The sequence below is a fragment of the Drosophila melanogaster genome, chromosome 2L, assembly GCF_000001215.4.
Source record: "Drosophila melanogaster chromosome 2L".
NCBI lineage: Eukaryota > Metazoa > Arthropoda > Insecta > Diptera > Drosophilidae > Drosophila > Drosophila melanogaster.
Window position 1 is genome coordinate 2,365,338 of NT_033779.5, and position 15,758 is coordinate 2,381,095.

Here is a 15,758-nt window from a genome sequence, read left to right on the forward strand (position 1 = left end):
AGGACTGTTGTCATGTTGCAGGGGTCCAGCGACGGGCACACTGAATAGAAGAAGTAATAACATTGCGAGAAAAGAAGAAGTGAAAAATTAAGAAAAAGTTTACGGAAGTGCGAAATGAGTTTTAAAAAATAAATCATAATTTTGGGCGTTGCCAGGCGCATAGTAAAGTGATTGTGTTAATAAAAGAATACCGACCTTTGTGTCCTGATTCGCCTCCTTCACGCACACACTCGCACAGACTTGCACAAACACACGCACACAGTTGCGTCTTTCGTCATCTCTCTCGCTCTCAGTTTTTTATCGCAGCTGCAACGCAAATTGCAAAAAGGATAAATCCCACCGATCTTGCGAGTCCGGCCGTTGGCTTGGCTGCGAAAATATAAGCGCAAAGGTGGGCCCCCAAAAAAAGAAGCTAATCAATATTGATTTTGGTTAGCGGTATGTCTACTTTTCGGGTGGTCTCCTTTCTAGCGTGCGAAATTCTCGGGGATCCAGGATTTCAAAGGATTCTGCACACGCACACCCATCCAAGCACAGTGCTCATTCGAAAAAGCGAACATACAAGTGAGCGGAACATTAAAGCGAAAGATATATATTTTTAAACCATTACACGTACACAGAAAACAATTGATTTCTTGCGAGCAGTAAAATTAATACTTGAGCTAAATTAATATTTCTAAATATTTACACAAGTTGTAAAAGGTACACTCATTAGGCTTTTGGCAATTTGTTTGTTGGATCTAGGACCTGGTCAGGGGCTCTTACGAAACGTAAACAGGTGTAATTAATTTACTCAGAAATAAAGTTTCGCATTCCCGGCAGTTCTCCCTCTCGAATGGACACTGTACATACACACCTGATCTATACGTTTTCGCTACCTGCGAAGGAAATTTCCAAGCAACATTATGTAAAACCATTTCCTCCTACTTTCTTGCAGATGACCAAAGGACACTCAATGATCTAGGGACCTCGACACGGATAGCATGTTTAGTCCTATAAAAAAAATATTTACGTACATACAAAAAAATGCGAGCGGCTCCAATATGTTTAGCCCATCAGGAAACAAGGCCGCCGGCCAAAGGGAGGGGACCACCAGCCTAACTGCCCACGACGAAGGCGAAAGGAAGGATCAGCGGCATCTGGATCACAAGGATAATCAGAGCGAACCGGAGGAGCGGCAGCATCAGCTGCAAATATTTCCCCACCTGGACGATGACGACGACGACATCGAGAGGCAGATCAAAACCTCCATAATTGACGCCAGCAAGGTGCACGCAGCGAAAGCCAAGGCGTTGGCTTCCCTACCCATGCCGCTTGAGCAGCTCGATGATGAACTGGCGGACTTTGCTCACGGCCCGGCGGACACCGAACTAGAGGAGCAGTTCCTTGAGCTGGAGAACTATCCTAATAATGAGATAATCGTACTAGGCGATGCGGATCTTAACTCTTCAATAGCTTCCGACGCAGTCTCCGAGGACCCACTGGCAATTGACAACATTCTTGACTCCGCGTCGGTCACCACAAACGAGGAGGTCGACACCAGTGGAGAACTTCTTTGGCTGAAGTTGAACAATGAGACGGAAATGGCCACCAGATCAGCGGAGGTGGTGTCCAACAACCAAGCATCATTGGAGCCTGCCCAGCCAGCCAAACCGAAAGAGGATGAGCTTAGAGATGGTGGGTCTGATTCTGGTTTAGGAAGTGAAACCTCCGCGTTACTCAAGGATCAGGCGGAGAAAGAAGCCGAGCCGGAAATCCAGAAAAAGGTGGAAACGAAGCCCATAAGGTCCAACCTTAAACGGAGACTCGAAGATTCGGAAAGCGATGCTATAGATCTGGTGCCCGACATGTCTGCCCCTCCAGTAGCCCCCCAGAAGCGGACTAAGCGCTCCATCAACTTTGACGAGGTGAAGGTGTTCTACTTCCCACGACAACAGGGCTTCAGTTGTGTACCAACGGCGGGCGGATGCACCTTGGGCATGGGTGCAAGGCATGTAGGTTTTAAGACGATGACCCTGGCCGAGCACGCAGCGGAGTTGAGGCGGGCACATCGCAGCCAGAACCAAGAACTCCAGCCTCGGGGTTCCAGCAGTGACGACAGCGAGGAGTCCGAGGAGGATTACCTAAGCGAGGGTAGTGGCTCCGATGCCGAAGACGGTTCCAATGGCTTCCTACAGCCGGTGACGCCCAAGCAGAGAAGGGCACTGCTGAAAGCGGCGGGCGTGCGCAAAATTGATGCCAGCGAGAAGAGCGAATGCCGCGATATCAGAAACTCCCGGGAAGTGTGCGGCTGCTCCTGCAGAGAGTTTTGCGATCCGGAGACTTGTGCCTGCAGCCAGGCGGGCATTAAATGTCAAGTAGATCGAGCCATGTTTCCTTGCGGATGTACTCGCGAAGCTTGTGGCAACACAGTTGGCCGGGTAGAGTTCAATCCCACGAGGGTGCGAACCCACTATATCCACACGGTGATGCGGTTGGATCTCGAGCAGCGACAGGGTTCGGTTCAAGGCGTCCAGGGAGGACATCTGCAGCCGCAACAGCAGCAACCATCCCAACAGACCATTGGCTATTCCCCGGTGGGAACGGCTGGCTCAACATCCGCGTACTTCCTGCAAACGCAATCGAACTACAGCTCCGGCTACGCTTCACCAGCTTACACACCCGAGAGCAGCGTGAGCTACTATCAACAGCAGGTACAGCAGCCAGGAGTGCCCACTGCGGGCCAGTTGATACCCCAGCAGCAGCAAGCGCAGAGCCAGAGCTACGCGGGCTACGCCCAATTGGACAGCCTGGACTCCGGACTCTTTGCTAGTGGCTCCAATGCCACGCCCTCGTACGGAGAACTATATCAGTCGCTCAGCTATGGCAGCACTCAGGTTAGTAAAACTTTTTTATTAGTATTAAATAATACTGACGGTGGCATCTGTATATAAGGTTCTATTTAAACATGAAGTAAGCTAATCGATTGTCCATCACAGATCACTTCCTATACGGCCGCCTATCAGCAGCATTCGGCGTCACCCGCCGTCGCTGTCGCCCCCGGAGCACCCAGTTCGTGCGCGTATAGCTCCTGTGCGGTGCCTTCGGTGCCGCCGTATGGAAATGCAACCACCACCGCCTCCAGCAACGTTCCCTACCAGACCACCGCTGTCTCCATGACCGCAGCCTCCACCTCAGCCTCGCCGTCACGACTTGTGGGCAATCCAGTTGGTTCAGCAACAGCCTCGCCAGCCACTGTATCATCTTCTCCTGCAACGGCCAGTGGTAATGAATTTATCAGTTTGAGCACACCGATCGCCAGTTCCTCGCGCCTCTCACAGATCAACGATCTGCTGCAGCACAACCGCAACACCACAGCCGCATTAGTGGCCGTCTCCGAGGGATTGAGCGGTGGAAGGACCTCGTCCAGTGCATCCACCATTGACTCTATCGACACACCGCCCATTGTGGACGACGGGCAGCAGCGAGGATGCATGAGTTTCGAGGCGTTGCCCCCGCCGCTCGTGAATCCAGCGCCCATTGTCGCCGTGGTGGAGAACAAGCTGCCACCAATGGCATTGCCGGCTCCACATGCTCCTCCATCAGCCCCACAGCCACGCCAGCCGCTGGAACAGCATCATCCAGCGACAAGCGAGTCCTCCTAGATTACAAAATCGATTTTTCGGGTTCGCTACTTTGGGCAATTCTCAGTGACTATGAATTGATGGCTAATTTTTTTTTTTTTTTTTTTTTTTATCGCTTTAAGTCGATTTTATCCTGATTTTTTTTTAAGATTTTTACTTTGTTTATATATAACACATATATTTAGTCTCTTTTACCGTTTTCTAAATTTATATTTTTTAAGTTAAAGAATATGTAAAACGACACCAATATTTTGTTGCCCAAGTGAAACTTTTTCGCCTCTGGAGCCACTGAAATTGTACCCTTTGTTGCCATAACAATTTCCCTGAGAATTGTGCAAAGCACCAAGAGACACCCACCCTTCAATCGAAACCCGAGGAGGAGGCAGCTGAGAGCTGAGAATAGTTTTTATAGCAATTTTACACAGCAAAAGACTTCATTACGTTTAAGGCGGCGGCGGGCTTGGCTGGAAATGGATTGGACTGCAAATGGATTGGATTAGCAGTGGCAGTAATCAAAATACACATCGTAGGCGTCGCTCATCGACTTCAGGAGGCCTCTTCAGTAGCGGCGAGAGTCATCTAATCGGACTCAAGTCGCCTTGTATAAATCATTTTATTGTTAAATTCGAGTTAGTCTCTAAGTACATACTGTAGTTTAGTTACTTTGTTGCTTAAGTTAAGTTCACTTCGCAAAATCAAGTTCCCTTCCTACTCAACTTTAATTTTGTAATCTAAAACGAACAAATTGAGGAAGGAAACTTTCTAACGTCGTTACTACTTGCGTTGCTCCAATGAATTTAATGAGCTGAGAGCCCCAAAACCCTTTCCTTACCATTCTGTGTCAAATCTGATTTAGCCCAGCTTAACTGAAATCGCTTGTTAACCGATTTTGTGTTTTGCATTTTGCATTTAGTTGTGAAGCCAATCTGATTACATACTTTTGTAGATTTATCCTCGATTTAGCTGCGTTTAAGTATTCATTTAGCTCTTAAGTTCCTTATTTCTGGCCCTTAGTGTATTAGGCCTAATGAACCAACAACACTTGGCGAAATACACAGAAAAAATAACAACCACAACATGCAGTACGATGTAGAAATACGTATATGCAACTCGATAACGACAAAAGGAAAATAAAAACGAAAAAATAATTGCAATTATTTAAATAAATATTGAATACGAAATATCAGGATTGTGTCGTATGAAGTATCATTGTATTTTAAAGATAGTTTGTAGATTCAACTTGGTTATTGTAACAAGTATTGATGATGTAATTCAATTATTTATTAATTACTAAGACTTCTTCACAGCTCACACATCATATACCACACCGATTTGCCGTCGGATCTCATCCGCAATGGCTGCTAACTCTAGACTTTCGGCATGCGTGAATTTGGGACTCTCGAGCAGGCGTTTCTCTATGCAGCGACGCACTTCCTCCGCCTCGTATCTCAGTCCGCAGGTGTTCGTGTAGTGGAAATCAAATTTGGCCCGCGGCAGAGGCCAGGATTCGGGAGGAGCATTAGAGCGGCTAATCTGGGTGCAGCACCAGTAATTGGACAGCTGGAAGAGGTACACAGTAGAGCTACGACAGCTGCATTGATAATCCCCTGATCCAGGGGTCAGATCCGGAAATACACGGAGATAAGCTCACCTTAATCTCGCCTTTGGTGCCCGTGATGACGGCATCGTTTTCCAGATTCTCTAGTCCGGTTACTAGAGCCACCAGTCGACGACCATCGCCATAGTCCAGCATAAAGTCGATCTGCACATCCACGCGTTCCTTGTTGAGCTGCGTGCCGCTGGGCAGGATCTTGACGGGAGATACACCGAAAACGAACTGACCCAGCTGCAGGGCGTAGATGCCGATGTCCATAAGGATCGAACCGCCCAGAGATCGGTTGCACACCCGTTCCATATGGGCCAGGCGAAAACCGTGCTGTACCTTAACCTGGGTTACCTCCCCAATGACGTCGTTTTTCAGGAGTTCCCTCAGACGATCGTAGCTAGGAAAGAAGCGTGACCACATGCCTGAAAGCAAACCATTAACAACTACTACTTCTGTTTAGTGGGCTTATAGATACTATTACCCTCCATGAGGAACACTCCACGCTGCTCGGCCAACGTGTACAGCTCCTTGGCCTGCTCCACGCTCAAGCACATGGGAGTCTCACAGAGCACGTTTTTACCCCTGGCCAACATGAGATGGACGACAGCGTAGTGGAATGGATTCAGGGTGCCCACATACACCACTTCCACCTCTCGATCCAGAGCCAGTGCATCGAAACCATCGTAGTGCCTGGGTATCTGATTCCTCTGGGCGAACTGCTGCGCTCGCTGGCCATCCACATCGGCCACGGCCACCACTACGTGACGGGACTTCTCCACGGTTCCCAGGGCGGTGACAAAGTCCTGCGTTATCCTGCCCGCTGCCGCGATGCCCCAGTTCAGATTCGCCTGGCTCTGCATTGCGACGCTACGACTCCAGATGTGCTGAATGCTATGTGGGTATCCGTTCTGCTTTCGACGAGTCGAGTCTCGCGCGGGCCCGTGTCCGGGCAGCTACTGACGCCATGATAATGATACTGAGTGCTAGTCCCGAGGGTCTCCTATCAGTCCCTGGCATCTGCATTCATTGCAATTTTCGTATTCCATTGCATTCCGGTTGATAAGGAACCACCCAGTTCCGCACACTGGCGCTCTATAGTTGCATTTTCGGGCTACGATTCTCGTTTTCTTATAAATCCTATAGAACGTAGACCTTTCCGAATTTGTACCATCCATTTTCCTTATCCTTTTTGATGACTCCGAACCATAGGTTGTTTCTATTGCTAAGGCCCGTAGTGTTTCCAAACTGATCACACGGTTTTCGAATCTCTAAAGAACCCTTGCTATGAAGTACTATAGAACTATTCTACGCAATTGCACTTATCTTATCTCTCAGAACAAAGACGAGCCCCCTTTTTTGACTGTTATCTACAAAATGACTATTAAACTTGTGAAAAGTACAGTTGGGGTACAAAACATTCAAATATTAGATAATAATGAGAGCTAAAAAGCTTATAGATGGTTTTCAAAAATTAGCATAGGAATATTAAGAATTTTTAAAAAAGTAATATAAATTAGAACAGACTTGGTGGTATAATCTATATTAGAGATATGTGGGTAGACTTTAGAGAACCCTGAGATAAGGAATCCCTGCGCTTTTTTTTACCAGCCCCTAAATTAAAAGACGGTATCATGCGGCAGAAACGTGATCGGGAATTCTGCCAAGTCAGGCACTTTAGTAACACCCCAGTTCGACCTAGTGGGAATGTCATCGCTGCCGTTCCACAATCAATAGCTCCCCTTATCGCACTGTTTGCTAATCCTTGATCTAGAGTGGGGCATTGAAAAAATACAACAGGGGGTCCAACTTTTAGTAAGTCCAACTTTTGCTAAGGACTTTAAAATGTATTGCTTTCGTTTAAAATAATTATTTGAAATATATATTTTTTGTAAAAAGTTCTGTTTATTATGTTAGGTTTACACGTTTATCTATATAATCTATATTTACTGCTCATCGTACTTGTTCAGCACACCGATCTGCTTGCGGATGGTGTCCTCGATCTCGGCGAAGATCAAACTGTCGGCGTAGGTGACGTTCTTGTTCTCCACTTCGCCGGCGATGATGGACTGGCGCACTGCCTCCGCCTCATAGCGCATGGCCTCGGAGTTGGCGTAGTTGGTCGCGTACTTGCCCTTGGGAGGCAGCCACTCCTTCTCCTGGCCATCGATGTCGATGAGCTTGTTGGGCGACCAGAAGTCAATCAGCTGGTAGATAAGACTAGACTATTAGCTACTCTTCAATCACGATCGATTAGATTACGTACGGTAACTTGTCCTTTGGTGCCCTTGATAACGGCGGTGTTTCCCAACTTCTCCTTGGAGGAGAAGCGCATGCGAGCAGTGCGCCCACCACTGTAGGTCAAGGTGGCACTAACATCATCGTCGATGCCCTCGGCGTTCAGGGTTCCCTTGGACTCGATCTTCTCCGGTTTCTCCTGGAAGGCCCACTGCGAGACCTGGATGGTGTAAATGCCCAGATCGTAGACCACACCGCCTCCCAGTTCGCGTTTCCTTTAAGTGATGTGATCTATTAGTAATTGTTATTCTATGAACGATCTGTGTACTCACTGCAAGCGGTCGACATGAGGCATAGGGAAGCCAAAGTTGACCTCCACATCCTTGACTTGGCCCAGCTGTCCGCTGGAGATGAGCTCCTTAACGCGCTGGTACGAGGGGAAGAATCGCGACCACACGGCCTCCATGAAGAAGCGCTTGTTGGCCTTGGCAGCGGCCAGGATGCCCTCCACCTGCTTCTTGTTCATGGCCAACGGCTTCTCGCAGAGAACATGCTTGCCATTGTTCAGCATCAGCAAGGCGACCTCGTAGTGCTGGGGATTCAGGGTGCCAATGTAGACCACATCTGGGGATAATTACATTTTTTAAAGATTTTTTTGAACAGTTTGTTTATGAACTTTAAGTTCTACTCACCGACATCGGTGCTCTTGGCCAGCTCCTCGTAGCTTCCGAGGGCCTTGGGAATGCCGTGCTTGGTGGCGAACTCCTGGGCGCGATCAAGAGCTCGGGCGGCTACAGCCTGGACCTTGTGGTCGCTGGAGGGCAGGGTGCTGAGGGCGATGACAAAGTCCTCGCTGATCTTGCCGGCGGAAGCGATTCCCCAACGGATGAGTTTCGACATGTTGCTGGATTGTGGAGCGGGCTGCGAATGAGTGGCAAGCCGAGTGGATTGTTAGTTAAATATGGGTGGAATCCACAGAGAGCCCTCCTTATCAGAAATAATGCGAGAGAATTGAACGCTTTATCTCACTCCCCACCGGCAGTTTATCCCATTCCAATTGTTTGAATGAAAATCGACCAGAAGTAGTTGTGCTATTTCACAATGTTATTGAGTTTGACCTTGTTTGAGCATTACTTGAGTTATTCTGGATGCCACCTGTACGGGAATTCAAAGTTATCACTGATCGAACGAGCCCTCCTCTCCTGGCCAATAGTTTCCTCATTAAGTAAAAACACTTGTCACGTTCGCTCTGATACACAGAGCTTTTAAGATTATTACAAAAATAACATTTTAATTCTCTTGATTAATTTCTGGATGATTTCCTTTTCAATATCAACAATTTATTAGTTGGGTTTTTGTGTATGGATTTATGTATATTTAAAAGAAATATAAAAATACATTTCACATCCATTTATAAATTTGATTTAAGCTTTTTCACTTGAATATAAATTTTTATCAGTGTATCGATCAGTTTACATGTCGTTTTCTACATACATATGTATGTATTTACTTGTACGGTTCCAAATGGCGACAAATAATTTGAATTCTTTGGTTAAATAAGCCGGGTAGTACTTAGTTTATAACATTAAGCTATATCTCTTTCAGAGTTTGATTATAATTATGCTATAGTTGAACTCTCACACACATGTATACACACATATGTACAAAATAAAGAAAAAAAACTTACGCTGAGCTTGTAGCAGAACTAAACGATAAAACTTTCCACTGTTGTTTTTTATGCGCGACAGTTCTATTTATAAACAATTTGCTGTGCACCCGACGAGAATAACAGTTCGATGCGTGCGATTTAATAGACAATTAAGCTATAGACGAATATGGTGGGTGTACCAGCTAAACATGCCGTTGTTCACGCTTCTCGGTAACTGTCATTGCAAAGAAGAAGAGATCAGCTGTTCATTGTTTTGCTCGCCGATTTAAGAGGACATCGCCAAAAATGTTGCGGAAACTATTATTTAACACACAAGCTGTATTAAAACAACAGTCAAACGTGAGTTAATCATGAATGCATTAGATAGAAATTAGATACAAATTGTTACTTTCCAGTTACATCACATAAGGCACTTGGCAACGCCCAAGATATTGCAGCTTGAACAAATTCACATCGATGAAGCCATCAAAATAGAACCCACGTTAGCTGTATTCTCACCTGAAATCTGGCGAAGGGCCCATCAAACTTTTCAAAACCACGGCTTGGAAACCGTGAATTTCCTTAGAATAGTTACCGGTAACCCCGCGATTTTGAAAAGAACGCCGGACAAAATAATAAGCTGCCTGGAAATCTGGAGGGCCTGTCAATTCGGCGAGAATCTACTGCACCTGCTCCTTACGAAGTACCCCGAGTTACTGGACGTTAGCGACTCCCACCAGTTACTTTCCCACATCGGCTTCCTTCAAAGTCGCGTCTCCACCAGCAAAAATGTGTGGAAGTGTTTGATGAACAGTCCGGATTTGATAGCACAATCCGAGGTATCTATTGAGGAGAAACTGAACTTCATCACAGACGTGATGCGCATAGAAGTGCCGGAGTTGGTTAAATCGGCAGCCCTTACCTTGTCATTCGAGGAGCTGCGTTGTCGCCACCAGTTCCTGCTTCGTTTGGGCCTCTTTAAGCCACGACCTCCGAAAGCCGATCCAAATGAGCCGACTACGAACCCCAAACTCTATCAGATTACAGACACTTCCGAGAAGAGTTTCGCCACAAAGATTTGCCACGTCACCCTGCCGGAATACGAAGCCTTCAAGGATCTCTACGCCAAGGAACTGGAGCAAAAGTCCAGAAGAAAGGAGGAGGATGAGCTTAGTGATGAAGATGACTAATGTTACGTTTAATTATGGTTATAGTTTGTGCCAGCAAATAAACGCTTGTAAAAATAGGAAATGTTAAGTATAGTTTTCTATCGCCTTTAAAAAGATTTTAATTCATAAATATATTCAACTGACTTTTCAGCGGAAATGCATGTAATTAATATATCGGCTACGTATGCAACGAATACCTGTGCGACTATCGATAACATATCGCACTTAATCTGCAGCTGCAACAAATACAACGTAACGTAACGAGACGCGAATTGCCATCCCTAAGCAAATACAACGATATTCATAATATCAATCTTTAAACTCGAAAAAGCGAGACAAACTAGAAAGCTTTAATTGATTTCGTTACAGAATCAATTAGGCTATACAACCAACTCGTCTTTTTCGAGTTGACCTGGCATTTTCCTCCACGGAGGCCGGCCAAAAATCCGATTTATCCACGGGTAGGGTAGAACGGTAACCTAAACCCACAAAAAAAACAACAAAACATGGAAGTGTGTTAACGACGTAAGTGTCATTTAATGCCGATATCATTCGGCATTCGACTAAAATTGCCTGCGAGCATTTTAAGTGATTTTTATTTTGTGATTTTCAATCGTGTGCTTTGTTTGTGTTGCATTGGTGTGGGTAAGTGCGTGAGTGTGCTGTGCGTCGGTGTGAGTGGCTGCGCATGTGTGCGGCAGTGCGAGCGAGACGGCGCCACTCGAGTAGCGGTTGTCAAAAACAGCTGATCCAGACCAAGGGGTGCGGGTACCGAGGGGTTGGCGCTCGCGGGGGCGGGGGCAGCACTCACCTGTAAGCTTTCGCTGAAAATTTACGATATCAAAAACAACAGTTTGTTAAATTTCGAGATTCATTCAAAAATGGCAATATACGCATAGAAATACTCCAAGACGTACAGTCTTCACACCCTCCACAAGTGGTTTGTGCAGTGTCCAATACTTTTCCGTTGCTAATAAAATCTATATATGTATGTATGTATGTATTCAGGGTCAGGGTCCTGTGGTCAATGGATATGTTGTATATGTATAAGTGGGTTCTGCTGATATCTATTCATTTAATTATAACGATGGTTCTGTTTATGTTAATCCTAACGTGCACCAAAAAATTTTAATTATAATATAAAAAAATAAAGAAAAAATAAATAATTAATTCTAAATGATTATTCTTGTTTTAATTTACCTTAAATCTAAATCTAATAAAGTTGTAATCTTCTTGAGATATACTTATAAGATTAAATTTGAGTTTTAGGGTTAAACACGCCTGGTGGTGATTCAAACCACGTACATATGTATATGTAATAGAATATACGAATTTATTGTATGAAAACTAGTGATGATTTTAACATGGGCATTTCGTAGGGATTCCGTGGTCCGGGGTTCATGGTGCATAGCCCCAGATTTTGTGTTTTTTATCAGCGATGAATTGCAGTATCAGTTAAAAGCTGTCACTATCAAAGTTTCTCTGGAACTAATAAATCAATCCTGTTTTGCAGGTGCTTTAAGGGGCAATTTTGCTCGAGTGTACCGAATCCCCGGATCCCGCGAGCACAGCTTCTATCCGGAATGCCCCTGAACGATGTGGCCCCCGCCGGTGGTGGAGCTTATCCGGAAAATGGAACCAAGCACAAGGTGTCGGGAATGTGGAAGCCGGACTCGTCGGCCGGCTCCAATTCCGGCTCGGGATCGGCGGGACTATCCCTGTTTAGCCTGCAGGGCCAAAAGTGGCAGCAGGTCTTCGACATGGAAAAGGTCATCAAGCAACTGCGAACGGCTGAGAAGACGTATCTGCGTGGTGGAAAGAACTCCTCCGCCGGCGCAGATCAACAGGCGAAGGTGCAGGTCCAGCGTCTGCAATCGGCGGACATGGCCTACTACGATCTGGCGCCGAAGCTGGCCAGTCGCGATATAGTACTCTGTAGTTCCTGCTCGGGATGTTACACGAAGGCAGGTTTCCAGCACCACATTGCGCTGCAGCATCCTAGCGTCTGGGAGGCCACATCCAGCAAAGTGAATCCCAATCCAAATGGGACAGCCATATCCAGCGACTCTCGTCTCACTGCCACGGAAATCAGTCAGGAGGGCGGGGCTATCGTGCCAAGTTCGCCCACGGATACGCTTTCGGCCTCGACGCTCTCCAGTTGCTCGAACGGGTCCAGCAGCTCGGCTTCACTGCAGCATCCGGCTGCTGCGGGTTCATCCAGCACCACGTCGTCTTCGTCTTCGTCGCGTCACAAGAGCAGCAGCAGTAAAAGTAGCAGTTCCTCCTCGTCTAAGGGCAGCAGCAGCACTTCCGCCGGAAGTAGGTCGCGTTCGAAGTCGTCAAAGAACCGCCACCACTCCTCGCCAGCTCCGGCCCTGCTGGAGTCCAATCACAAGGAGTCAAAGGGATCGAAGAAGAGTTCGGCCATAGCCGCTCCTCCCGTCGTCGCTGCTGTTGTTAAGGAGGAGCCACCATCTGTGGGTGCTGCTCCGGCTGCCATAACCATGTTCTCCTCCTCCAGCAACTCATCCTGCAGCTTACCGCCCACTCCCACGTTGGGAGCGGCCTCCAGCGAGGTGGCGATGGGGGTCAACTATTCACCTGCCCAGCTTCAGACGGATGCGGAAAAGCTGCCCGAGCTGCAGCCAAAGAAAAAGGTATTTCATATAATTGTGACTATAATAACTCAATGATACAATTACCGAAATCCTCTTCAGTTGAAGGGCTCCAGCGATCATCGAATAAAAGCGGAAAAGGAGAAGAACAAAGATAAGTCTCTGGTGAATTCCTACGAGCAGCAGCAAGTGCTCAGCGAACTGGACCAGGCAGTGTCTTCCATCACGGGAGCGGTTTCCGCCGAGCAGGTGGCGCCCGATGAGGAGGAACTGCCCTTGCCCAACACCTCCGACGAGAACTCCATTTCGCAGACGCTCGACGAAATGCTGGACAGCAAGCTGATCAACGAGATTCTGAATAACTTCGATGAGAGCGCTCTGGACACATCGCAACAGCAGTCACAACAGCAAGCGCAGAATGGATCGCTATCGCATCCCGCACAGGCCACTAAAAGGCTGCGCTTTGAGGACGGAACCATTGGCGAGGATTACGCCGTGTACCAGCAGCAGGCGGTTCAGCAGGTTTATGGCGAGGAAGAGCATCAGCAGGAGCTGACCACCATCGATGCCATGCAGTTGCAGCAACTGATTTACCAGCAGCAGCAGATGCTCGAGCAGCAGCAACTGCAAGAGCAGCAGCAACAGCAGCAGCAGGATCAGAAGCTTCAGGATCACGAGCAGCAGCGCCAGTTCAGCGTCTACAACGTGCCGTCTCTGACGGATGAGGCAATGGTCAATCCACAGCAACAGCAGCTGGAGGAGCACATGATCCTGCCCAGTATTATATACGAGATCACCGAGTCGAATCCCGTTTCCATGCTGGAGCAGAAGGTCTTAGCCGAATTCCTAACCAACGCGGGCTACGAAAATGTGGACGTGAATGTCGTGCAATCGGGCGGCATACAAACCAACTTGAGTTCTGGAACGGAGGCAAACCAACTGGCGGATGAACTGGCCGACTTTGAGTTCAGTAAACTGGAGACTGTTAGCGACACCGTAAAGACTGTTAAGCTGGAGGCCAAGGCCGCCAGCCAGCCACCCACAACAAATCCTCAAATCAATCACCATCCATCGCTGGCCAATGCCAAATACCACGAGGACAGCTACTTTAACGTGATGCTGTACTCCGGAGCGCCTCGTCCCTTGGCCATGAACACGTTTGGCATGGTGAAGTTGCCCCAGGGCCTGGGCGTCACCTTCCGCAAGAATCTGTTGACCACGCGGAAGGCGAACAACAATTTGCTATCCCTGTCGGGAGGTAATCACCTGGGCGTGGTCGGTCAGCTGGCCCGCACACCGCCGCCGCCCTCGCCAGCGTTAAGCAACGGTCTGCCGGGTAAGAATCCCGCCTCGGGCAGAACCATTTACGCTCAGCGATCGAATGTCATTGCACAAGATCGCCTGAGGTGCAATAAGAGGGCGCTGGTAGGAGGAAAAGCTGGTGGTGGATCAAGCGGATCGCCGGGAGTCATGACAGCCAAGCGTTTGAATGAACTGCTAATGGGAAAGGCGAAGAAGGAGGAGAAGCCACCACCGGATAGCGAGGATGGCGGCGAGCAGCCGACGAAGGACAAGGAACGCGACAAGGAGGAGGACAACAAGCTGACCTTCAGTTTCTACGAGAAACGCCGCCGACTGTTGGCCGGCAAGCTGGAGCAGCTGCAGCCCCTCGGCCGCCCCAGCTTCACCCTGCCGCTCCAGAGCAACCACAACGCCAGCCAAAGTCAGAGCCACTCGCCACAGCAGCTCCTCAAAAAGCAGCTGCTGCGCACCTTGTCCGACAGCAGCAGCAACATGAACATCAGCAACATGAACAACATCAGCAATTTGAACAGCAGCAACACTCCCAGCGCCAACAGCAATCCTCCCTGGAAGGGGAACAGTTCCAATCCGGGAGGCAACTCCACTCCAACCAGCAGCGACTTGATGCGCGTCTTCGTCTGATCTGAACCGATGGGGAAGGTCAGATGTGCGGACACGCATCCCTAGTTATATGTTTATACAATACCATGCTATTATGTGCAGCCTCTTCTCTAATGCTAAATTAAATTGTAATAATTTTTTAAATTAATTCTTCATTTTTTAAAAGTGATAATTATCTTTTAGTTATCTATTAGTTGATTGTATGTAATTCTTTGTTTATTCTAATTAATTTAACAATTATACATATTATTTTTCGTGGCTAAGCATTATGCTAGGTACTCGTAAATCATTATTTATACACGCTGTAAACTTTTTAAATACAAGAGCATGCCTAAGTTCAATTATACTCCAGACCCAGCGTTGCCTCATTGTGTATATCTTCCTCCAAACGAGGAGCAAGTTATGATTATGTTCCATGTGTTGAGAACAGTAACCGGCGAGCGAAGGAAACCAGCTTAGCCTGCAACGGCATAGTCGACTGTTCTGATGGATCCCATGAGCTGGCACAGGTGTGTGGAAGTGGAAGATAGATTTCGAGGCAACGGCACTGGGTAAGGAACATTGCAGTGGCAAAGGGTAAGGAACAGTGCAGTGGCTGTGGTTAGCCGAAATGTGGGATCCGCCGACCATGTCGGTCAGAAATAACATAAATTGTCCGGAATAGTGTGAAGCCATTCAAAAATTCGTATTAAAATAACGGTCTAAATGGTTTACGAACACGCTAACAATATCTATCGAAGCTTAAAACCTTATAATCCCTACGGTATGCGGCACAACTATAGATATCCTTAAAACAAATAATCACTAAAACGATTAAATAAGTGCCGAATAAATAAGTTACAATTTAAAAGAATATTTTATTGTGTTAAAATTAATTAAGTAATTGTAGTTGTATCTAAGTGCATTACCTATTTAGGTGTCGCGGAGTGTGCGTTTTCT

General features: G+C 47.2%; 5 protein-coding genes and 1 non-coding gene across 15 annotated transcripts; 3 read left to right on the forward strand and 3 right to left on the reverse strand.

Moving 5' to 3' along the window:
• Window positions 1-7: 7 nt before the first annotated feature.
• Window positions 8-4,800, forward strand: Axud1 (AXIN1 up-regulated 1). Of its 4 annotated transcripts, none has more exons than NM_001272999.1 (3): window positions 8-564; window positions 938-2,876; window positions 2,979-4,800. In NM_001272999.1, exons 2-3 carry the CDS (start codon window positions 984-986, stop codon window positions 3,642-3,644), a joined length of 2,559 nt encoding a protein of 852 aa, NP_001259928.1. In that variant the 5' UTR covers window positions 8-564; window positions 938-983; the 3' UTR covers window positions 3,645-4,800. The 4 variants fall into 4 exon arrangements, with proteins under 4 accessions (NP_001259928.1, NP_608673.1, NP_722800.1 ...); NM_134829.3 differs by having other exon boundaries at window positions 8-391; NM_164480.2 differs by having other exon boundaries at window positions 8-53.
• Window positions 4,801-4,814: 14 nt separating this feature from the next.
• Window positions 4,815-6,187, reverse strand: CG3597 (uncharacterized protein). 2 transcript variants are annotated; one of them, NM_134830.2, is made up of 3 exons: window positions 5,711-6,187; window positions 5,275-5,651; window positions 4,815-5,183 (listed from the first exon to the last, which is right to left on the reverse strand). In NM_134830.2, exons 1-3 carry the CDS (start codon window positions 6,087-6,089, stop codon window positions 4,932-4,934), a joined length of 1,008 nt encoding a protein of 335 aa, NP_608674.1. In that variant the 5' UTR covers window positions 6,090-6,187; the 3' UTR covers window positions 4,815-4,931. The 2 variants fall into 2 exon arrangements, with proteins under 2 accessions (NP_608674.1, NP_001259930.1); NM_001273001.1 differs by having other exon boundaries at window positions 5,705-6,187.
• Window positions 6,188-7,117: 930 nt separating this feature from the next.
• Window positions 7,118-9,290, reverse strand: CG3609 (uncharacterized protein). Of its 3 annotated transcripts, none has more exons than NM_134831.3 (5): window positions 9,152-9,290; window positions 8,157-8,385; window positions 7,797-8,088; window positions 7,493-7,739; window positions 7,118-7,433 (listed from the first exon to the last, which is right to left on the reverse strand). In NM_134831.3, the coding sequence occupies exons 2-5, from the start codon at window positions 8,362-8,364 to the stop codon at window positions 7,173-7,175; spliced, it is 1,008 nt and encodes a 335-aa protein (NP_608675.1). In that variant the 5' UTR covers window positions 8,365-8,385; window positions 9,152-9,290; the 3' UTR covers window positions 7,118-7,172. The 3 variants fall into 3 exon arrangements, with proteins under 3 accessions (NP_608675.1, NP_001259931.1, NP_001188684.1); NM_001273002.1 differs by lacking the exon at window positions 9,152-9,290 and adding an exon at window positions 8,599-8,724; NM_001201755.2 differs by lacking the exon at window positions 9,152-9,290 and having other exon boundaries at window positions 8,157-8,400.
• Window positions 9,291-9,375: 85 nt separating this feature from the next.
• CG15390 (uncharacterized protein) lies at window positions 9,376-10,360 on the forward strand. Its single transcript, NM_134832.4, has 2 exons — window positions 9,376-9,472; window positions 9,529-10,360. Exons 1-2 carry the CDS (start codon window positions 9,419-9,421, stop codon window positions 10,300-10,302), a joined length of 828 nt encoding a protein of 275 aa, NP_608676.2. The 5' UTR covers window positions 9,376-9,418; the 3' UTR covers window positions 10,303-10,360.
• asRNA:CR44982 (antisense RNA:CR44982) lies at window positions 9,618-10,245 on the reverse strand. The gene is made up of 2 exons (NR_124030.1): window positions 10,035-10,245; window positions 9,618-9,955 (listed from the first exon to the last, which is right to left on the reverse strand).
• Window positions 10,361-10,503: 143 nt separating the features above from the next.
• On the forward strand, window positions 10,504-15,169 carry Atxn7 (Ataxin 7). Of its 4 annotated transcripts, none has more exons than NM_134833.5 (3): window positions 10,504-10,806; window positions 11,795-12,938; window positions 12,999-15,169. In NM_134833.5, exons 2-3 carry the CDS (start codon window positions 11,865-11,867, stop codon window positions 14,838-14,840), a joined length of 2,916 nt encoding a protein of 971 aa, NP_608677.1. In that variant the 5' UTR covers window positions 10,504-10,806; window positions 11,795-11,864; the 3' UTR covers window positions 14,841-15,169. The 4 variants fall into 4 exon arrangements, with proteins under 4 accessions (NP_608677.1, NP_001259933.1, NP_722803.1 ...); NM_001273004.1 differs by having other exon boundaries at window positions 12,999-14,931; NM_164481.2 differs by having other exon boundaries at window positions 10,772-10,926; window positions 12,999-14,931.
• The last annotated feature ends 589 nt before the right edge of the window (window positions 15,170-15,758 follow it).